The sequence below is a fragment of the Pongo pygmaeus genome, chromosome 16 (assembly GCF_028885625.2).
Source record: "Pongo pygmaeus isolate AG05252 chromosome 16, NHGRI_mPonPyg2-v2.0_pri, whole genome shotgun sequence".
Classification (NCBI taxonomy): Eukaryota; Metazoa; Chordata; class Mammalia; order Primates; family Hominidae; genus Pongo; species Pongo pygmaeus.
This window is the reverse complement of record NC_072389.2, coordinates 85,395,732-85,419,824: the sequence shown is the minus strand read 5'-3', so window position 1 is coordinate 85,419,824 and position 24,093 is coordinate 85,395,732. Positions and strand designations below refer to the sequence as shown.

General features: G+C 42.8%; 1 protein-coding gene and 1 long non-coding RNA gene across 5 annotated transcripts in view; one reads left to right on the top strand and one right to left on the bottom strand.

The window, feature by feature from the left end:
• Positions 1–12,285, top strand: part of LOC129014186 (uncharacterized) — a 167,511-nt gene extending 155,226 nt beyond the window's left edge. The window contains exons 2-5 of one of the 3 annotated variants that reach the window (XR_008494160.1): positions 913–1,022; positions 1,583–1,703; positions 11,222–11,368; positions 11,893–12,285. This is a non-coding gene — a long non-coding RNA (uncharacterized LOC129014186). Of the gene's footprint in view, positions 1–912; positions 1,023–1,582; positions 1,704–9,092; positions 9,694–11,221; positions 11,369–11,892 lie in introns of those variants that run through there. The other 2 variants (XR_008494161.1, XR_008494162.1) reach the window with 2 other exon arrangements.
• The window catches only part of MINAR1 (membrane integral NOTCH2 associated receptor 1), a 61,724-nt gene continuing 41,441 nt past the window's right edge, over positions 3,811–24,093 (bottom strand). Inside the window, exons 3-5 of one of the 2 annotated variants that reach the window (XM_054451300.2) lie at positions 17,727–20,074; positions 12,805–13,059; positions 3,811–7,883 (exon numbers count right to left, since the gene is read on the bottom strand). In XM_054451300.2, the coding sequence (XP_054307275.1) occupies positions 7,686–7,883; positions 12,805–13,059; positions 17,727–20,024 (2,751 nt within the window). In that variant the 5' untranslated portion in view covers positions 20,025–20,074 and the 3' untranslated portion in view covers positions 3,811–7,685. Of the gene's footprint in view, positions 7,884–12,804; positions 13,143–17,726; positions 20,075–24,093 lie in introns of those variants that run through there. The other variant, XM_054451301.2, reaches the window with a different exon arrangement.

The following is a 24,093-nucleotide window of genomic DNA, read 5'->3' as shown; positions in this document are numbered from 1 at the left end:
GTTGCTCACATGCCACCTCCTCCTGAAAGCCTGCCTTGGCTACCCTAACTCAAGAAGTTCCTCTGTTGCTCTCCAAGTTGATCTCTCCCAATGTTTCCTTTCCTTTCCTTCATTGCCCTCATTGCTGATTACAGTTATTTATTAGCCTATTTGATTGTTATCTGCACACTCATTAGAATGGAAGTTCCAAGATAGAAGATCAAAGATTTTCATTCATTCATGCATTCACTCCTTCATTCAACAAATATTTATTAAGCATCTAGTATGTACAAGACATTGTCAGTTCTGGGGACATAGCAGGCAATGCTATTTCAGCAATAAACCACTGCCTCACACATTACAGTTGCTCAATAAATATTAGTTGACTAAATAAATAAATGAGTAAACCAAAAGGTAGGAAAAAGGTTGAATCAGAAAGGATATTGATCACATATACATTGCTAACAGTAAAACTCAACTTTAATAACAAAGCAACAAAATTGCTAAATTAGACTGGCTGGGACATCCAGATCAAACAACATTGGTCCAGAGAAAATTAGCTAGGAAAGGCTGCCTCATTAGGATTTCTGAAATTATGCAAGAATCATTAAAATGTAGAACATGACTATGAGTAACCAGCATGAAAATACCAAGTGCATTTCTTCTATTCACAGAATGACTACCCAGTAACTTATTAGGTATAATTTATTGAGGGCTTTCCTTGACAAATGAAAGGAAACCGTATTTGCAAACTTGTACTGCCAATTTCTATCAATAATTTTGTGTCCAGGATTTACTGAATCTTTCAGGAATTTTTATAAACTGCTACAAGTCAAAGTCAAGAGACAGTGTTTGCAAGAAGCAGTGTTTCAAAGGTTTAAATGCTATACCTGGTTCTGGCCAGAAACTCTGAAGTTCTCTTCTTCTTTTCAGATATTGGAATATTCTTCATGTAATGCAGTATCACTTCCGTGTGAAGTCACGTGTAACTTGTCCCGCTCCTTTCCATCACGAGAACTACTGAAGATATAAACCAAATCCAGGTACAGAAAAATCTCAATAATTCAGGCTATGGAGAAAGCCAGTGGGAGCCATTGCAAGGCCTGAATTCTAGAGCACTAGGGTATGGTGTATGTGTTTTTTTAAAAAAGTACATTCAATAATATAAAGTAAGTCAGCCAAGTATTGACTCTTGCTAGTAGTTGGTGGGGAAGAAGCTAAATTAATGATATATTAAAATGCCTTATAATCACATATTGCATATTGATTTGTCCTCATAAGGAAGATAAACATTTTTTCTATAAGATTACTTATACATTATTTTCTTAATTCACTTTTTCAGAGCACTTTCAATTGAATTTCAGGCAAAATGCAATCTAGGCCTAGTCCAGCTAAATGCAAACTTTGGATATCTGGGTCTAAATTTTTTTATTGTAAAACTTAAAAGCATTCTTATATCCCCCATTGTAGAGTTACTCTAACATTCTTCAAAATGTTATCAGAGACTTCTTGCTGTTTTTAGGTGTCAAGATATTAATTGCTTTTTACAATGTGCTGTGACTCATGCTTAAAGTAATCAATCACTTTTCTTTAATGACTCAAGCAGGGAAACCAGTGACATCTGTGAATAGTAGATGGGATAAAAGGAGCTGGACACACTCTTTCTTCAACATCTGCCATGATATGATTTCACAAGCAAGAAATGTGCCAAGGCTTCTGCCCAAGTAAGCTATTATTCATTGATTTCATTGTTGAGGAATGCCTTAATATGACTAGGATAGAAAAATTATGTTGATATGCTTATACAAGAAAAAAAAAGAACAGACCAAAGGAGAAGAATAAAAAGCCCAGGAAACCACAAAGACTTTCAAGCAGCTTTATGCCAAAGGGGAAAAAAATGATCTTTGTAATGAATGGTGCTGATCAGTGGATATCCAAACAGGCAAATAAACATACCTTCACCCCTTACTTCACACAAGCTACAACTATCAATTCTAGAAGTACAGGTTTAACTATGAAAAATAATAAAGTTTCTAGAAGAAACACAGAGCATCTTCATGACCTTGTAGTAAAGATTTCTTAAATAGATCCCAAACTCCCAATCATATTGGGAAAAATAATAATAAATTTCTATATTAAATTAAGAACTTCTATTTATTAGCCAGATGCAGTGGCTCACAGTAGCCTCCCAACGTGCTGTAATCCCAGCACGTTGAGAGGCCAAGGTGGGTGGATCCCTTGAGCTCAGGAATTCAAGACCAGCCTGGGCAACATAGTGAGACCTTGTCTCTACAAAAAATACAAAACAAACAAACAAACAAACAAATTAGCTGCACAAGGTAGCACACACCTGTAGTCCCAGCTACTTAGGAGGCTGAGGTGGGAGTATGGCTTGAGCCTGGGAGGCAGAAGTTGCAGTGGGCCAAGATCACACCACTGCACTCCAGCCTGAGTGACAAAGTGAGACCCTGTCTCAAAAAAACAAACTAACTAACTAACTAACTTTCATTTATCAAAAAGACACCAACATCAAGAAAGCAAAAACTACAGTTCACAGAATGGAAAGTAATATTTCCAATGTTTATCTAACAGAGAACATATTTCCATAATAAATAAATAAAGAATGTCCACAAATCAGTAAGAAAAAGACACAAATCCAATAGGAAACTGGGAAAAAAACATAAACAAGTACTTCACAAAATAGAATATCCAAATGGCCAATAAACATACTAAAAGATAGCAAATCTCATTAGTCATCCGGGAAATACAAATCAAAAACACAATGAGATAATACCATACAGAGTGAGTGGAATGGCTATAATGAAAGACAGATGATGCCAATTGTTGAGTAGGATGTAAAGAAGCTGGAACCCCCATAAATGCTGCTGTTGAGCATGTATATTGATAGCACCATATTTAAAAAGTTGCTGGCAGTATCTACTAAAGCAGTGTGTAGGCATATCTCATGACCTGGCAGTTTTACTCCTAGGGATATGCATTACAGAAATGCATGCATATGTTCACTAAAAGATATATACAAGAGGCCGGGTGTGGTGGCTCCTGCCTGTAATCCCAGCACTTTGGGAGGCGGAGGCAGGCCGATCACGAGGTCAAGAGATCGAGACCATCTTGGCTAACATGGTGAAACCCTGTCTCTACCAAAAATACAAAAATTACCTGGGCGTAGTGGCATGCACCTGTAGTCCCAGCTGCTCAGGAGGCTGAGGCAGGAGAATCACTTGAACCCAGGAGGTGGAGGTTGCAGTGAGCCAAGATCACGCCACTGCACTCCAGCCGGGGGACAGAGCGAGACTCCTCTGTCTCAAAGAAAAAGATATATACAAGAATATTCATAGCCCAAAGTGGAAGCTACCTGTCCATTCAATGGTAGAATGGAAAAATAAACTGTGGTACGTTCACAATGAGTTAGTGAAATAAGAATGAGAAAACTGCAACCACACATAACAACATGAACATCTCTCACAAACATCCCGCTGAAAGAGTGCAGACAGACACGAAAGAGTAGATACTGCACAATTACTCTTACATAAAGCTCAAAAACAGGCACAACTAATCTGGGGCCTCAGAAGTCATGATGGTGGTTTGTCATTTCAGCATTTTAACTGGAAGGGGCATGAGGGAGGCTTCTGGGATGTTTAAAGTTCTGAGACATTTTTGCTCTAACTGCTGATTACATGTTCAATTTGTGAAATTGTTCAATTTGTGAGAAGTCATCAAGCTGGACACATGATCCTTGCATAAAACTGAACACTTATAATTTATGCATAAAATAAAATCTCACTGCAAGACGTTTTATATTTTTCGGTTTATTTTTGATTATATTTGGAGAGGCCAATTTTACATGATAGCTTCAAACCAACCATTGTACATTAACCAAATTTTACACAAGCCATTTGAAAAAAGATCTAAAAATGTGCTCAGTTGTTGGTATTATATAACATTTATCAAGCACCAAGAGTGTGCTGAGAGCTGTACAGAACAAACATAGAAAAGACACAGTCCCTGCCTTCAAGAATACCCATTCCTTCAGGATCTTGCACATAAACTTTCACCTTACATTCCACACTCTTTTATTCATAAGGCATAAATAAGGAAGTTTGTTGCATTTCTCATTGTTACTTAATAAATATTGAATACCCTTTTCCCCAATTATACCAACAATTACTCGTATCTTTGCCTTTAAATACAAATTTTCATAGTACAATATACAGTATATACTGATGTGGTATTCACACAATTGACCACAATATTCTTGCAGGTTGGTTATAATATGAAGCATGTTGAATTTCAACATTCACAAATTTTTATACCTCTTAACAAAATCTTTTACTGTTGGCAGAGCTTCTTCTGTTTTTTCTATTTCCAAAAAAAAGAAAACAACAACAAATGTGATGCCACTGCTCTTATCTTGATAACTTGTAAACAAAAACAGTACTGCCTTGATTCCAATAAGGGTATCAGAACTATGGCACAGATATTCAGAACAGTGATATTTAGCACATCTATTAAACTAGCCTTGCAGATATCAATCACATAGTTGCATGCCTTAAAATACTAACAATTTATGATCAGCTAGTAATGGATGATGTAAGTATGATTTACTTTACTGTATTTGCAGTTTAATGAAGGGGATACTGATATAAAATGTCTGAAAAATATGAGCGGGGAAATATTTTTTGCTTTTCTGCAAGGCTGTGTTCAAAACAAATTCAGATTAGAAGATGAAATGATTATGAATTTAATAATTGGCTAAGGATATTTACTTTCAAAATAATCTCTTAAATAATAACATTACTTTTAAAATGCAGGAAAAACGAAGTGAATTCTGATAATGTTGTAATTTTAGACTCAGGTACAAGAAATTATCCTTTATATAAAAATGCCAGAGTATGGTGGGAGATGGCACCCAGTACAGTAGAGAGGCCAGTCCATATGTTACCTGTGGGAACTCATTGCAACAGGAGGTGATGGGCAAAGATTAGAGAGATGGATAGATGTTTCCCTCCTAGCCAGACTCTGTCTGTCTTGCTCATTCTGCAAACTGAGGGAATAGAGGAGATAGGGTGAGTCTCAGGGTCAGGGAAGGAAGGCTGGGGTGAGCTTGGGGTCAATGGCAAGAAAGGCTCCAACTGTGAACTTCACCTTCTATCTATCCCAAGACCCCAAGCATCCAATAGCTCCAAGCCATGGTAATGATTCATAACCTCAACATCAGACTTGGTATTATCAGGCTGAGGATGACCCCTTTCCAGAGAAACCCACCTTACTTTTGGCCTCCATTTTGCAATTTCCTGGATTATTACTAGGTCTAGATGTTTCCGTCACGTGACAACAATGTTGCGTTGAATTTTAAAGCTACTTAAAGCTACTCTGGACTCAGAGCAAGACTGAATTTCTCTGACTACCTCTCCAGCTATGGAAAGTATAGAAGAATATTCTATAGAATCCTTTCATTTCCAAGCCTGAGGTGTGACTTACTTATAGTCATGCCCTCCCAAGGTAGCTAGGCACATGCCCAAATGGGGTCTACTAGGAATAGATTCACCAAGGGCAGTGAAAAAAGTGGTTTGGTCCAGCCTCGATGGTCCTACCTTTTAAATGGAAGATTTGGGGTGGATTTGACTAGATTTTTCTTATCCTGGGTAAGTACATCTCCACTCTTCTGCAAATCCAGAGCAAGAGGTTGGGAGCTACCTATCTCTGATGCTCTGGCACTTCATCTGTGATAAAGAGGAGAATAGTGGGGCTAGAATGTGGTGTAGTGTCTGCTGGTTGAGTGGTTAGGTGGAAAGGCAATGCCCAGAGTGGTAACCTAGTAGTCTCTTTGGGGTGAAAGAAACAACCTTATGTAATATGCCCCATTGAAAACAGAGCACCAAAGACTATAATTCTGATGACAGAGAGTAACATATATATTTTTTTCATTTTCAATTATAAATCCTCAGTTTTTCATACTAAGGCTTAATTTTTCGGTTACTGAAATTGAAAATCCATACATAAACATGATAATACAAATAGATAACATGAAGACTTCTAAAAATAAAGGTTCACCACAGATGAAAACATTCATCCCTCACTTGTTAACATAATAAAATTAACTGTCTACCCCTTAATGGTGAACAACAGAATTAGACACAGCAAGCTAAGCATTATTTGGGATTTTTCAGAATGGATGCTAGACTCCTATTGCTTTAAAAATTGAGATGCTCTCAAATCTCTCTTTTAGAAATTTATTATATCATACAGAGTGATTACACTTGCTACCAAAATCTATTTATATCCCACCTTATTATCAAAAAATATATATAAGGTAGTTAGTTTCTGTCAATCCTTTTTTCTTTAACCTGTAACAAGACATTGGAATCAGATGCTGATAAGGATTCTTTCTGTTCCATTATTGTCAGAGCACCATTCGGCAGGTGGAAACAGATCAAATTTGGATGAAATTACAACAGCTTCTTTTACACTAAAGAAACCTTGCTCTCAAGTTATTTAACAGAGAAGACAATAAATGAAAATCAAGTATTTAGATAGACATATAGATAAGTGGTTAAATAGATAATATTTTTTGCACTGCTGACAAGTATTCAAAACTCTGGAGTAGGTGTTGGGGTAACTGAGAAGACCTCAGTGCCTTTATTATTATTATATTATTGAACAAGCTTTCAAAATCTTTTTAAAGTCATTGAAAATGGCAGATATTAGTGGTGCATGAAAACCATGGTTTACAGATAGAATGTCAACGTTTAGCCATTGTCTCTACTCTTCAAGGCACAAGGACAAGTTCCAAACTCTTCAACTCATGTATGAGAGGCAGAGCATCTGGTACCACCAGGAGATAGAAAATCAAGGAATAGACCCACACACCAAAGCAAGAACAGGAGATCCTTTGGAGTGGCCATGATTTTCAAATACTGACCTTACATCGTTAGCAAGCAGCTCCCCTACACTTTGGATTGAGGACGGGAAGGTCTCCTGGCCTGAATACCTTGGCCCATCATGCAGTCTGAGCATACTTCATTCCGCGCCTGACTTGGTAGTCCAGCTCCTTCTTACTCCAAGTGCAAGGAAGAAGGTCCAGAATGTTTCCATGAAGATCTGCAGTGATGCAGATACTCTCTGTCATGTTGATGACAAAAGGGCAAGAATGAAACGTCAGTAGCCCTTGATAAAAGTCGACAGAGAAGTAATACCCTTTAGGGACACACACCCTGTTACTTCACCAGCAATGGTCTAAGAACATTATGGAAAAGAGAACCCACCTCTTTTCTTCTTATGTTGCTATTTCCCTTAGTTTCTTCTAAAGAGGGGTGTATTAAACATCTTCTGTATAACTTATTCCCCACCATGAAACATCATCAAAATGGAAAGAACCCAATTAATCTTCCTTTTTTGGCTTGGAATATTCAATTTGTATTTATTGATAGTCCATGATGTTCTTTTGGTAGGAAAAGATATTGCACTTCTAAAAATGCATCAGAGTGTAATTGAGTCAAAGCTAATAGGTAGGTAGATTTCTCACTAGAATGTATACCTTCTGAAAACCACCTTCATTCAGCATTTGTAGAAATGCCTCCATGATTTCATCTCTATTTCAACAAATTGTTGCCTCACTGCTGCAAGATTCTAAAATACAGACGATGACATCGGTAGTCATAAGTTCTACGTAAGGTTGCATTCTTAGCTCATGATTTCATTGTGCAGATGGGCACAACAATAACGAGGATGACGGTGCATGCCGCAGCAGCGATCAGAGCAGCTATCTTGCAGACCTTGGCTCGTCTGAATTCGGCTTCTTTACGTTTTAGTAATGAATCGTATCCTGGAGTATAAATGTCTTCCATCCAGTACTCTAAATTGTTTGGGTTTAAAGATTCTTGCGTCTAAAAGTGAAGAGAAGATGTTAGAAATACGGTGAATACTTGAAATCAGGTCAAAGACGTCCTGACAGTCATCACTCCTGAAGCACTTAAGTTGTCTGCAGCTGGGAGTTAGAGACTGTGTTGCATAACACTGCCCCACCAGCCCCATGCCTGAGGCAGGCTACTACAGGCTCATCCCACATATCACAGATTGCATGGACCCCTCCCTCACTAAAAATATCATGTCTACAGGCTCAACCCACATATCACAGATTGCATGGACCCCTCCCTCACTAAAAATATCATGTTGGTTTTGACACAGAGAAACCCAAGGGTCTTTTATCTGTAAGCAAGCAAAATGGGGCTGAGACGAGCAAGACTCTAAACTTCAAGGGCATGCAACCAAGAGGCTGGCCCCACTGCAAGGGAAACAAGGAAAGTCACTGAAAAATGCTTTCTTCCAACAGGCTCTAAGAACCGATCTGCTTGAAACAAGGCACTCTTGAGTCTTGAAACATAGCACTCTGAGTCAATTCTTCTTTCTCAGAAAAGCTACTGAAAAATCAAAGGAACCTCCAAGATGAGCAGTTTAAACAAAACATAGACTATTTCAACTTCAACCATTTATCCGCGCAGGTCATGCCACTGCTCAAAGTCAAGGTCTACCAACCCCATGGCAGACTGTTCCCATGCTAGACCTGCCTTGGCAATGGTTCCAGACTCGGTGCAGCTTCCCCAAAGAGAGAGCCCCCACTGACATTTGTCTGCTGATCTCCCCAAGATTAATCAACGGTCATCAGGAGAAATACCATATTTAACCTGTATTTTCCATGAATCCTATTCCACGTTGACAGTTATAATCTATTTCCATGAAGAAAGGCAGTGTTCTCATTTTATGGCAAGCATTTAATAATATGAGTGTCACATAAAAGCAACAACACATTGCAATTCGAAGTGAGATCATTTAAGTCTTTGAAATGCAAACAAAATATCCATTTTTAAGATTTTCTTAGATTGTTTAATGCTCATAAACATGGGCACATTAAAAATTATTCATACACATATACAAACACAGGCTCAAAAAACAAACCTTTCAAAGTTTTAAAAAACTCAGTTGTACCATTTATTGATGGAACAGTGATGATTCTAATCCATGCTAGTAATTCTCTGCCTGACCTTCTAGATTCATTCTCTGTTTGTTTTTTTTTTCATCTTGCTCTGTGCCCCTAGGAATATAACCTACATGGACACATCACGGGGGCTCCCCTGCCCTCAAGCTCCCATAGGGGTTCAGCCAATGAAGATAAGAAGAAAGAGAGATTGAAGTATTTATTCCCCCAGCTCCCTCCTGGCTGGGCTGCAGTTTGGCAGTTGCCCAGCTCCTATTGGACACCTGCTCTCAAAGCTGTGGGTCTCAGTGGGTTTCAGAAACAGCCCCTTTCCCTTGGCCCTTCAGATCCAAGGGTGGCAACAGCTTCCTACTGGTGCTGGTCTCTGTGTGCTTCACCAGCTATTGTGAAGAGTCCCCTCCTTAGCTACCCCTTTGAGCATGCCACCTGTCTGCTGCCAGGACACTGACAACCCGCAGGCCCTGCACCCCTCAGGCTTAACTATCTACCTGTTGCTCATAGTCGTCTAGCACAGGGGTAGACACACTATGGCCTGCAGACCGTATCTGACCTGCCACCTGTCTTTGTACAACCCTTGAACTAAGAGTGATTTTTTTCCATTTTTAAATAGTTGAAAAAAAAATCAAAAGAATATTTTATGACATGAAAATTCTATGAAATGCAAATCTCAGTGTCCAAAAATAAAGATTTATGGGAACACAGCCACTCCTATTTGTTTCCAAATTGTCTATAGCTGCTTTCATGCTACAATGGCAGAGTTGAGCAGTTGTGGGAGATTATAAGGCCCACAATGCCTAAAGGATTTACTATCTGGTCCTTTACAGAGAAAGTTTGCCAGCCCCTGTTCTAGAACATGCTATGCGACACTGTACAATGGAAAGAGAAGGGGATCTAGGCATCACAGAAAATCTTCCCGGTCCCTTCCCTTGCCGAGACATAATGTTTAGAGACTGCTGTTGAATTTCTCAAGTTACATGGAAGGGTGGGAGGTGGTCCTGGATACTCAGGGCACCCAAAATAGAAACCAAGACACTCTCAATGTGGGAAAAGTCCTTATTGTGCAGGGTGCTCTGTCCAACCCTTCAGCCTTTGCAAGAAACTCCTGCATCCTCTGCTAGAGCCCCAGGAGCCTCTTCCCTTAGCTTCCCAGAGCAGTTCCACTGCTGCCAAACCCTGACTGTTGGACCGCCTCTTCCTCCTGCTTGAGCCACCAAAGCTCTGCTTGCCGCAGGCCCTTGGGGCCAGTCTGCTCTCCTTGGCATGAAAACATGAACACCCTTCAGCAGTTAAATAGGCACTAAAGAAAGGACAGATGGACCCAAGATGGGCATATTTTGCTGGAAGACTGGTCTGCAGAAGTGGCTGATGTGCCCCTAAAGGCTGGGTGCTGGTGGGGGGTCAGACCAGCAGCCCTCCCTACCATGGCACCTGGAAGTCAGGCTCAGCACACTATGGGTAAAACAACCTGCTCTTCTTCTCAGTCATCCTAGGGCTGGCCCAGAAGCCAAACAGTGTCTAAATGACACATCAGTTTTGTACTTTATTCCCTCCAGCTCAGACAGAAGGAAATTGGCTTTCTTTCATAGCTATATACACTATTATGGGCTGGGATTCAGTGTGTGAAATAAACTATTTTTAATTAGTTTTTTCAATAACTGTAAGCTGTAATCGCACCAAGTAGAAGAGAGGTAATACTGAGGTTTCAAGGGACACAGGTGAGTGTATGCAGTTATTAATTAGCCCTGGCAAACACTGGAAAGAAGAACAGGGTCTGCACCTTTGCCTACGCCCTCAAGTGGGCACCACTGATGGTGAATGTATATCTCAACACAAAGGAACTCCGGGAAGATTGTCCAGACACCAACACTGCCCTAAGACTCTACTCGAGTCTCTGCAAAGAGATGAAAAGAAAAAAGGTTGTGCTTACTGCCTTCACCAAGCTCTCAAGGTTGGCTCTTTTTTGCTGTAAACACCCTCATACGGCTGTTGAACTCTCTACTTCCTCATATTTTAAGCAACTGGATACCTTCTCCTTTGGATTTTTAAGTAATGTCACCTAAAGCTCTGTAACCCCAATATCTATTTTTAATTTTATCTTTATGCTTATAAACATTGGTGCAGTTAAAGCTCACATATCTGTAGGGGGAAAATCTTCCAGCTCCCTCCCTGCAAACTTTGCAAAGATGTTTCTCAGTCTATGGCTCACTTAATTAATCTAACTCTTTCAAGGTCATCCAGTGATACTGGTGAAATATTCCACCGGGGGGAGAATCAAATCCCTGTCTAGCCTCCTTGCCTGCAGGAAGTTGACAGAAGAGGGATTGACCTGAAGGATCAAGGGGTATGCAGTACAAGTGGGAATGTAACATGCATGAGGTAAGTGGGTGAGGAAGGGCTCAGGGTTGCTCCTGATGCCCCACAACCCTCACTGTCAGGGTCTGGCCAGAGCTGCCCCTTCCCATACTTGCTGTCATTTAAAGCCCAAGATAAACAAATGTCATTGCAATCATTTTCTTTTGTAACATAAAACTCCACTAAACCCTTAACAATAGAAAAATGAAATGGCAAGGAAATTGCAGAAGAGAAAGAACATGAGACTTATTGCCAGATGGTCCAGTATGAATTTAGACTTGTCTGACCTGGGGCAAATTATTGAGCTTCCTGGGGCCTCGATTTCCTCATTTGTAAACTGAAGATGGTCATAGCCATTCCTGCCTCACAGGCCACTGTGCCTGGAACTGAGAGACTGTAAAAAGCACCATGCAAAGTTGATTGATTTCAGCATCACTGACCAGCCCCCAAGGGCCTTCTTTTTCAGTGCCTACTTGATGCCAGGTACTTTAAATATATTAATTCTTACAATGACTCACAAGCTGGATATTATTATGTCCATTTAACAGGTGGAAGGCCTGAACCTCAATCAGATGGAGTGAATGCTTCAGGTCACACAGCGAAGGAGTCCTGGATGAAAACCCAGTGCTACCAGAATGCAGTCTTTTCTCTCCACCACACTGCACCTCCCACAGCCCTCTGTTTTAGAGCAAGGCCATTTCAGGGAAGCCTTGCCATACTGATCACAGGCAGCTCTCACCAACTGTGCTTCAATTGCATGGTCATTCTAGAGCCTGGACGGAACGGGCACTCCTGGGGCTATGGCCTCGCTGCCTACGAAGCTAAGTGCACATGTAGGGACAGGGTGCTTCCTTTGCTCCTGTGGTGATCTGGAGACACAGATCAACCCAGTGTGAATGGAACCAGGCAGAGCTGCCCACCAAAATAAAAGTATGGCCAAAACCCAGCCCTGCCTGTGTGTGAACAAAAGCATGCCCTCCAGCCACAACTGCATTCACAGAGCTTCCGGGGATGGCTCTTACCTGGGGCTGCTCCGTATGGAAACATAATCCATAGCTTGGCTCCCACAAATATGCTTATCCCACGTGCTACATATGGAAGGAGAAATCAGCTTGTATTTCATTAAACAGTTTGGCTCAGGTCTTGTGAGCAAATATTAGAATCTGCACTTGGTACAGAGTCGTAAATGCATTGTTAGCAAATCAGATGGCCGATAAAAAATACATAAATAAATCAAGCACTCCTACTGCTAAATGTTTACAAATACGCAAAACAACGATCCCCTTGTTAAAAGTCTCTTCTGCTCTATGATTTATTAAAGTTCTGAATTCCATGTTGGGGGCCCAGGGAATTGAAGGGTGTGGAAGTGGGCTGGCCGGTCTAAGCCGTCCGTGATCCATTCCTGCATTTGCCAGGGCACAGCTGGGCTTCCCCCCACCCAGGGACAGTGAGAGGCTCACCTGCAGGTCCAGGGCTGTCAGCTTGCCCTTGTCGCCCGCATTCCGTGCATACTCCTCAATGGTCCAAGAAGGTTGGCCCCGCTTCACCTCGGCCAACTCGGTCAGCCGCATGTCTGTGTACAGGGGGTTGCTCTTCATGTGGGCCTTGAGGGAGGCAGGATAGGGGTGAGGGCTGAACACCTGCTCCACCAGGAAGCCATCTTTGGGCTGCTTGGGCAGTCGGTGCTGTGGGGGAATGTCGTACTGCCTGTCTGCCTGCAGAGGGGCACAAAGAAGTCCAGACAAGTGGCACAGATGCCCTTGGATTTCACAGTGCAATTGAGCAGCCAGCAGCTTTCCTGTAGACATTCAGGTAGCAAAGTGCAGTTACTTCCAGGCAAATCGAAAATATGAAAGCATAGCCATATTGGGGGAAATTCTCTAGGAAAAGCTTATGATCATAATGTTACTAATATAAACTAACATTTCTGTGCCAGAAAAAAGTTATTTAATGTAATCTTTACGCCATCACTACCATTGTGAATCCCCATTGTACAGGTAGGAAAATGGAGCCCAGACTCAGTAACTTGCCGCGAGGCACACAGCTAGTAAGGGGTGGAGCTAGGATTTAAACCTGATCATCTGGCTTTAGAGAGTCGTTGTTTAACTACTGATATTAATGCCCCCTCTTTCTTTTACCATTTTGCACGGGGTACAGATGAGTAAAAGATACGGGTCCTTTCCTCAAGGAACTCACTGAAAACCCTGATGCTACACTGCTTCTTTGGAAGGAAGCAGCGGAGTCAGAAAGCACTTGTTGGGAGCCTCTAGTTATTTTCCCAGGCAGCAGATGGGCCCCTGTCAGAGGGGATACGGCCTTCAGGATAAGAGAGAAGTCTGGGCAGCAGTGTGGAGGTAGGAAGGTGCCTAAAACTGGTGGCAATAATTAACATTCTCAGTCCTTGAAATGCCACCAAGGGTGTCTGCTCTCAGTATACCTGTTATAAGACTGGGTCAGTGCTCATTATGTGACCTCTTAGAACTGTGTTCAGACCCTTCAGCCAGCATTTGTGCCTTTGAACTATAGCCGCCTGTTTGCCTGTCTGGCTCCTCCGCTAAACTATGAGTTCCTTAAAGGCCAGGGATCATTTTGTTTACCTTTTAATCCCCTTCTCCAGCAAAATAATACCACCAAGTAGAAGACACTCCATGAATATTCATCAGAGGGTTAGAGGCCAATTATATGAAGTCATGTGTATGGAACAGAGAGCAAAGAAGTTGTGTTATCTCAGTAATAGCAAGAGAAAAAGGAAAAAAGAAGAATATGAGTCAAGGTTTATGTACAGAAGGAAGAGAAGGAGAATGTTTAGGTGTGATGTGAGTTGATGTGCAAGAACGTGGTTGGGCACACGTGGTGTATGTGTGTGACTGTGTGGCTTATACACTTGCATAGGGACTGGAAGCACACCTGGTGTATGTGTGTGAGTGTGTGGATCATATGCTTGCATAGGGGCTGGAAGCACACTTGTATGTGTGTACGTGTGTGAGTGTGTGGGTCATACACTTGCATAGGGGCTGGAAGCACACATGGTGTATGTGTGTACGTGTGTGAGTGTGTGGATCCTGCACCTGCATGGGGACTGGAAACACATCTCCACCTACCAGCAAACCCAACCCATTGGCTGTTACCCAAATAGAGCATAACATTTGGCTATTCCAGACCATCAAGACTGCTGACACTGACACAGAGAACACAGGATAAACCCACACAAGAAAATGAGATTCCCTCTTATTTTCTAACTTATCAAAGCCAAGTATCTTCTAAGACACTTCACCAGTTTTTGCTCATCACTACCACCAAACACTCAGAGAGCTCCTATTGCATGCAGAGTCTGCACCAAGCTGCGAGGAAGGGGAGATGGTGATAATAATAACTACAATGGTAGCCACTGCAGGCATAATTGCAATTAACCAAGGGCTATGTGTCCACCACTCTGCTCAGTGCTAAACAGGCATTGTCTTCATTTCATCTTCTCATTAAAATTCTGAGGTTGTAACTATTATTATCCCTAGTATGGATGTGGAAACTCAGGTCAGAGAGGTTAAGAGACTGACCCAATGTCAGACAGCTGGTAAGTGGCAGAGCCAGGATTTGAAACTGTTTTCACTTCTAAGATGGAAAGTTTCATTGCTGCCCATGCCTGTTCGTATCACTGAGTTTGTGTTCTCACTGGACAGTCAATATATATACATAATACGTATTTTCAATAAAAGTTTGCATCCACTATGTCTGAACAAACAGGATTAAGGGCTGGAGACCAGCAATAAGCCCTAGGAAAGCTTACAGAGACTTATGAAGTAAGGGGCCTTGAGGGGAACATAGGACTTAGATCAGTACAGGGGTGGTGGACCAGAGAGTCTTGGTGGAGGATTCATATAAAGAAGAGTTTGACAGTGAAATAGGGCCTGGCTGTCATAGGTGCTCAATTAGTGTTTACTGAATGGGTGAACAAATGAATGAGCATGGCTATTTTGAGGCAAAACAGGAAGACTCATCAAGGTAGAGCAGGGTCCAGTCAAGGTATGACAGAGCCTTCTAGTTGAGTTGTGAAGGCCTGGCTAAGAAGTTTGCAACTCTTTGCAGAGGCAAAGGAGAGTCAAAGAAGAGTGGGGAATAGGGGGCCCTGCGCAACCACAGAGAGTGGCATTTTAGGAAAGCGAATGCAGCAGTGGCCCATGAGATGAGATGGAAGGTGGAGAATGTGCCCAAGCATCCTCGGTAGGGAAAGAGCCTTGACTCAAGGTAGAGGTGTAAATGGAAAAGAAGGCAGAGTTGCAAAAGACATGACAGAAGGCAAATCCATAGGGTCTGGTAGCTACACTGGACAAAGTGAGCCCAAGAGGAGGGACCAGAGGGGCTTCTTCAGTTTGGAGGATTGCTAGAATGCTGACCCCATCCTCACCCCTCCCAGAATGGAAATAGTGAGAGGGAACACTGGTTTTAAAGGAACAGAAAAGCCTGCTTTGGGAACTGTAGATTTTGACTTGTAGGCAAGACATTTAGGGGAAACTGGCCTTCAGCAGTTTGACATACGCAACCAAAGCTCCAAAGGCGGGCCGGGTCTGGTCACTACCATGGGAATCACCATCCCCAAGGTGGTGAGAGCCACAAGCCAGGAAGGAGAAATGAGGTTGCAGAAGGGGACAAAATAAAGAGAATGCATCCCCAGTGTTAGCAACTTTGTGTTAGGCCTATCGAGCAGATCTGACTCAAGCTTGCATCTGCTCATTCCTGCTGGCTTTGTGAAGCTTTGACATTTGATAGGTGGGAGGCATGGCTGGTTCAGTTTAACCTGATATTTCTACAGAAGCACCTAACCATTTGAGTTCTCTAAATGGCCACTGTTCAATGACATCTGAAACCCAAAGCACCAGAAACCTGGCCAGACCCTGGCAGCTAAGAGACAGTGACAATAGAACCCAAGGGGAGGACTGGATCTGGGCATCTTGTGCCCAGCACATATCAAACTCTGGATCCTCTCCAACACCACATGCGGTAAGCCGCTCCAGAAGCACAGAGCAGTAACCAGCAGACACCAGAGATTTATTTAAAATCAGAAAGAAAAAAAAAAAGCCTTCTTCTACTCCCTCCCCTCTTTGGACCCTGAAAATTTCCTTAAAACCCAGTTTTACAAGCTTTTCCTTCTCAGCACCATTTGAGGAGCTTGGCCTCCTCCCCGGCTTTGAATGTCTGTAGCTCACACCACTGTCACTCTCTGACAACACAGACCTTGGAGACCTCAGGAGCAGGGCCTTGTCTGACCACTGACCTTTTAGAAGCAGGACATGAAATGGAGACAAGCAACAAACTGAAGTTGCATCATCTTGGCCAGAAAGGGGTCACTGTAACCCAGTTAGAATGAACAGGATCGGCCACAGGTCCCATGGAAACAAACCATCCTTACTGCAGGGGGTGAGAGAAAGAAAGGATTCAAGTGTATGTGTGCACAATGATTCTAGGACTGAGGAAGTGAAGTCTGCTATAAACATGCAAAAGCACTGAGCTTACGTGAAAGAGCCTCCAACAAACAACAGTGTAGAGAAAAAAAACTAAAAAGGAAAGGAAGACACCAGATTAAAAGTTGCTGTCTTTGCGTGGTGGAACTATGAATGACTTTCTTATCTTTTTCTTTTTTCTTTTTTTTTGAGACAGAGTCTTGCTCTGTTACCCAGGCTGGAGTGCAGTGCGTGATCTCAGCTCACTGCAACCTCTGCCTCCTGGGTTCAAGCAATTCTCCTGCCTCAGCCTCCCAAGTAGCTGGGACTACAGGCTCGTGTCACCACAACCGGCTAATTTTTTTACATTTTTAGTAGAGATGGGGTTTCAACATATTGGCCAGGCTGGTCTCAAACTCCTGACCTCATGATCCTATTTATCTTCTTTACTTCCTAACCATCAATTTATTTTATAATGAAAAAAAACCTCATACTTAAAAAGGAACATCACACATACAATGAAGTCCATGAAAGGGATGTATCAGCTAGCACCCTTTTCAGTATTTTCCCTTGTGTACCTGGCCTGCATCCTGCTATTTCAGAAAGGACAGGAAGATATCCTTGGTGATGCTTGCCTGCTCTGACATGTTCCCCATTCTATGAAAATCTGTTCTCACACCACCTGTCCAATGAATCCCAACCCTATGTTCTGCTGTCGGCAACATCACAGCATGTGCTCCTCCTAGCTGACGGATAACCTGGCGGAACACACGACCTGCCTATGTTGTCCTCTCTATTCCAAAGCGAAAACCCTTCCAAACCTGGAAGGACGACTGGCACACAGAGGCCAGGCCTCTTGCCTGTTTGACGCCATGTTCAAGGCTTTGAAATACACCAGGGCTATGATGAATCTGGTGCCCAATTACGTGAACTTAAATTTAAATTACCTCTTTAGATTTCCGATGCCAGTCTTTATTATCTCCTGGGCCTGTGTCTTTTATCTCCTCCTCATTGAGGCCCACACGGTTGGTGTAAGTGATGGTGCGCCAGTCTCTGGGCGAGTTGGAAATGCTGGCAATTTTGGACTCTGTGGCACTGTTCTCCTCTGTTAGGGACCTAGAGGATGGCCTGGTGAAGAGGCTTTTTTTTAAGGCCTTGACCCGCAGGCTTTCGCTGTTGCTCCCGCTAGCATCGGAGCAGCACCAGTCAGGATTGTTCTCTAGTTTGTGTCCGTGGGAGCCACTGTGTGCATGGAACATCCGGGGAGAGGCACTGTCATCAGACGGAGCCTCGCTCGTCAAGGAGTTCAGATCTATCTGCATGCTCACCTTCTCAGGCTGTTGCATTTTCTGGTCCAATTTATTTAGTTTGCCCAAGACCTGGGAGATTTCCTCACGGACACCCGACAGGGATTCCAGCTTCCGTTCGATTTCACCGATCCTGAGCACCAGTTTGCACACACTGGTCTTCAGCTCTTCTTCCGAATGGTGGGTGTTTTCAGGCCGGTTGCCCTTGTCTCCCTTGCTGTTGGGGACCCCATTGGCAATTTTGGTTAAGTTGTGCTCAGGGGAACTGTCGCAGTCTGACTTATGGAGCTGAGACAAGGACCCTGTGCTGTTGTAGCAAGACGACTGTATCACTCCCGTGGAGCCACTGATGCTCATGTCATCAAGAAATCGGAAAATGTCACTGATGTCATCGCTGACAATTTCTGAGTCATCGTCTGAGTGCTTCATGGTGTGCCTGTCACTGTACTTGCCCTGACCAGAGGTGCACAGGTCTCTGCATTTCTTGGGCTCCAGCACATGCTCAGTCTGGGTGCCCACGCTACTGGTGTCTGAGCTGAGCTGCCCACTGGTGCAGTTAATGCTCTTGTCTTTAAACTTTTTGACTGGTTCGTGCTTCTCCAGGTCAACAGGGGATGAGATCTCTTTAGATTTGAGCCCGTTTGGTTTTGCCACATAAGCAATGGGGAGAATTGGCTGTTGATCCTTTGGTGCAAGGTAAGTCGGGCGCCTGTCTGGGGCTGGGAAATTGGGAGTCTGGCTACCGGCATTTGGATAGCGTAGCTTCTCCTCGGAGGGATTTCTATTGAAAAAGGACCGTTCAAAGTCAGGAACTTCCTCCGTGTTTAGGCTCCAGCTTTTGGCTGGCCAGGGAGTCTGCTTGTTGGGCCTCCCTGGACAGCGCCTGGCTTCTTGGGTTCCCATCACAGGAGTGGGCCCAAAATATGTAGAGGTTTGAAGGTCGTCTAAGCTTTCGTGCTTTGCTCGCCTTTTGTCAGGAACCGGGGAATACACCGGATTCAGGTACTGGCTGTTATAGGGCATTTCAAAGCTGTGGTTGAACAAGGGTGGCTTGTGGGGTTCCTTTCGACTCTGGAGTTCCCTGTGCTCATTCTCTGCTTTGCTGACGGGGCCAACCAAACTGGGGGACACTGCCATCAAATTGTGAAAATCCTCTTTGAAGATATTCCTTTTCTGGACACAGGACTGGACCACAAATGGCTCCTCATTGGAAATGAAGGTCTCCTTGATGCTCTGGTTGATGGGCAGGGAGTCCTGGTCTGAAATGGACTCGTTTTCGATGTTCATGGGGAAGTAGGTCCTCTGCATCTCACAGGGCTGAGGGCTGGTCACAGAGTACGGAGCCAGGGCCTGCAACCTGTCCAGGGAAGCAGCGCGGTTTTTCACCTCTTTGCTAACTCCCAACAGGAAATTAGGCTCAGAGGCAGGGACAAACTGCGGGCAGTCCTTGCAGTCCATCTTCCGGCACTTGGACGACTGCCTGGTGGGGTAGCCCCGGCTGAAAGACCTCTCACTCAGCTCACAGTTCAGGGGCTCACACTCGGCTGCATTGCAGATCTCTGTGTCCGACCTGCATGATTCAAAGGATGCCTCCTTCTTGCACACCTTCTGGCGGCTCGTAGGCAGCTTCTCCTTGGCAGCCCCGCCATTCATTTGGATCAGGTTGAATATCGTCACAATATCTGCTGCCACCATGATTTTCTTTGATTGCTGGTTATTCACAGTGCATTTCATCTTGTCTTTGAATAGCGTGGCTGGAAAATTGGGATCGAGACAAGCTGTGTAGAAGAGCACACTTCTCAGTTTGGCAAGCTGCGACAGGTCGAACCGGGCACAGAGAGATTTGCACAGGTCCTGATAAGAAACGGTATTTTGCTTGCTGTCCAGCTCCTCCAAGATCTTCACCAAGAAGAGGGAAGTTTCCTGACTGGTCTCCATGATTTATTACTTGAAGAGCTCTCTGACTACACTGAAACTTCAGGTCAGTTCTGTGGTTGCAATATCGAGAAAGGGAGGAGGAAAAGAGGATTATAAACACCAGTGGAGTTTGAAGTCAAGCTTCTTATAAACCATATAAAGAAATACAAAGAAAAACATTTTAATGATTAAAAATGTAGTAAGGACAGTAAAAATATTCATAACATTCAATTTAGTAATTCGCTTCCTGGGAATCTACCTTAATGATCAATAACAATTATGCTTAAAGGTGTTCACTATGATGGCACTTATAATAATGAAAAAGCAAAACATCTTAAATATCCAAATAGGAGAATACATAAACATGTTATGATATACCATAAAGTTTTACAAACATTAAAACTACATTAATGTACATTCTTACAATGGAATACTACTCATCAGCAAAAAAGAACAAACCACTAGTACATGCAAGGACGTGGATGAATCTCAAATGTATTGTGTGTGGGTGGAAGAAGCCAGAGTCAGAAGGTACATCCTCCACTGCATGATTCCATCTTAATGACATTCTGGAAGACAGATCAGTGGTTGCCAAGAGCTGGATGTGAGGAGGAGGGCTGACCTCAAAGGGGCACAGAAAAGTTTTCCTAAATGATATAATTGTCCTACATCCTGGTTGTGGTGGTGGTTACATGACTGTGGGCATTTGTCAAAACTCACAGGATTCTAAACTAGAAAGTGTAAGTTTTACTGTACATAAATAATACCTCAATTTAGAAATTACATAATGAAGACTTTTCATAACAAAACTATGATATAATATTGAGCGAAAAAATATGAAAATAAATCTGTATAAGATCATAATGGTAAAAAATTATGCATTCTTGAAAACAAAAATGAAAGAAAATAATGTGCACTAAGATGCTAATAGTGGTTAAGTTCAAATTGTAAATATGGATTTTTTTCTGAATTAGTAATCTCTCTTCCCTAATACTTTATTATGTAAGTTTTCAAATATACAGCAAAGTTGAAAGAATTTTATAATGAACACTAATATACCCAAGATCTGGATTCTCCATTAATATTTTACTTTATTTGCTTTATTACGTATCTATCCATATATTCATCATCAAGCTTTCTTATTTTTTTGATTCACTTCAGAGTAAATTGCAGACATCTGTACACTTCTTCCAAATACTTCATCATACATATCATTAACCCAATTCAAAAATTGTTCACAGATTTTAATATAAAATGTATGTACAATGAAGTTCACAAATCTTAAGGGTGCATTGGCTGATGTTTCAACAATTATGTATGCCTGTGTAGAAACCGAAGCCCCTATAAAGAACTAGAATGTTCCCATTGCCCCAGAAAGTTTCCTCGTGCCCTTTTCTGTTCAACCACTGTTATTTTTATAGGTTTTTTTTTTTTTATCATTTCCCATCTTTTCTAAAATCCTTACAATGAGCATTTGTTATTTTGTAAGCACCAAACAATAATAAACTTTACTTTGAAATTGAACAAAAACACTACATTAACAGATCTTGGATGGTAAAATTAAAAATACCAAACCAAACATTTAACAAAATTTCATTAGAGAAGGTGAAGCCCTTGGTTGATAAACATAGTTGCAGGTTCTAAGACTTACAGAGACACATCAGATTACACAATGTGTTCATTTCCCTGGTCGCATACTGCTTAGAAAATTTGTATTTTGATAACTGATTTGTTGATTTTAAAGTTAACACAGTTCACATGTATCCGACCCATTTTCTAAGGGAATAGTATATTTTCTTTGGATTAAATTTTAGCAGCTCGAGGTAATGAGCTTTCTCCCCATCCTGAAGGCAGCCACTCCCAATAGGCTTCTATAAACATTAGCCTGGTTTCTCCCATGAATGTCTGGAGGGATATGCAGAGACCAGTGGTTTGCATTTTCTTGCAAGGAAAAGGAAACAAACCCTTGACAGGTTCTGTTCCTGCCCAGAACAAGTCACCGGGAAACCCATTTCTTCCCACCCCGCCCCAGCCTTCCAATCCATCTGATGGATCTGTGTCCAAATGTTCTGGCTTGTTAAAGGTGGGGACAACCTGCCACAAGGGGTCTCAAGTAAACGAATGGGTGTAGATATCAGAGCACAGGACCAGTGAATGTAATTTTGGGAACAGCAACTACAACTCATGCATATATTTTATAGTTTGGGTGACACGAAGCCCTTTCAGGACTTCCAAGCTAATCTCATGTGTGTCCCAGGAAACCCAGGAAAACCCAACACTTTGCTTCTCTGGGAAGATTTCTCAACTTTCTATCCTACTTTGCATGGCAAAGGAAATCCCAGGTCAAAAACCCTACTTGGAAAACCAAGGCCCAGTGTCTCCTGAAGTGAATAAAAGAAGTACAAACAAATATGGTAAGCCTGAGTTATATTTTATCAAAACTGAAATTACGAGGTCTGTGGATGGAAACAGGTACATGTGATGATCAGTTATCATAGAGAAACCGCACCCAGATTTCCTACAATGCACCAACAAGAACCAGAGAGGAAGAGCAAGAGCAGAGATTGAAAAATCGGTTTCCAGGCTCTGCAGCAGTGGAACGGGATCCAGCCTCTAGCATGAAGCCCTCAGCAGTCTACCTTATTTGACCACGCAAACAACTGTGTAGGGCAGGAAGAGTACCCCCATGTCACAGATAAGGAAACTGAGGAACTCAGAGAGGAAGTAACTGTATAATCCAGAGAAGTGACATTAGTTGCTGGGGATGCAGTATGGGGTTAGGGGCCCAAGTGGACTCCAACCCAAGTCTTCTAACGCTATTGAAGGGGCACTAGGCTCAATCGCATGCCAGGAGGACAAGCATCCACCGCCTACTGACAGAAGTGAATGAGGGGTGGAGGAGCCACCCTGGACTGACCACCTACTATGTGCTGAGGCCTTACATGATTTTAAGCAACAGCTCAGAGAGGGGGCACGTTATTCAAGAGAAATGAGGAAAAGGAGGCTAGAGAAACTCCACTGAGAGCATGACGCATCACAGTCTGAAGCCGGATCTGGTCAAAGAGCAAGGCAGAAATAGCCACCTAGAATCTCTGGGGGCTGAGCAAACTGACCTGGGACATATGTGCATGCACCCTCCCACACACACAGCTTCACATTCACACAGACTCACCCATACATTCACACGCAGACACATTCACATAGCTTCACTCAGATTCACCCAGATACACCTACACACACTCACATAGCTTCACACTCACACAGACTCACCCATACACTCACATGCAGACACATTCACAGCTTCGCACTCACAGAGCTTCACACTCAGACTCACCTAGACACACACACACACAGCTTCACACAGACCCACACCCACTCACACTCACCCACAGACACACACACACTCAGTCACCCAGACTCACACCCACACCCACACCCTCACCCACACACCCACACACACTCACACACCCACACACTTACCCAGACACACACACAGACTCACACCCACAGACTCACCCACATACCCACACATGCACATAGCTTCACACTCAGACTCACACCCACACAGAGCTTCACACCCACAAATTCACACCCACACACACACAGACTCACCCACAAACTCAAACAGCTTCACACTTGCATAGCTTCAGTCATGCAGACTCAGAGACATACGCACACCCAGACACACTCACACAGCTTCGGTCATACACTCATCCAGACACACACTTACATCCAGACACTTGCACAGCTTCCCACTCACACAGACCTAAACACACACAAACTCACGCTCACACACACAACCACACATTCATACACACTCTCAAGCACACACAGACACACACATTCACCTACACATATTCACACAGACCTACACTCATACACACCCACACACACTCTGTCGCACTTCCATACACCCATGTGTACACATAATTCACACAAGTACTCAAGCTCCCACACGTCCACAAACACATTCACACCTCTGCACACACACACATTCACAAACACGTATACACCACATACACAGGCTCACTCACAATCTCCACAGTCTTCCTCGCCTAGGTGTCTCTTAGCTCTGTTCTCTCCTAAGTGT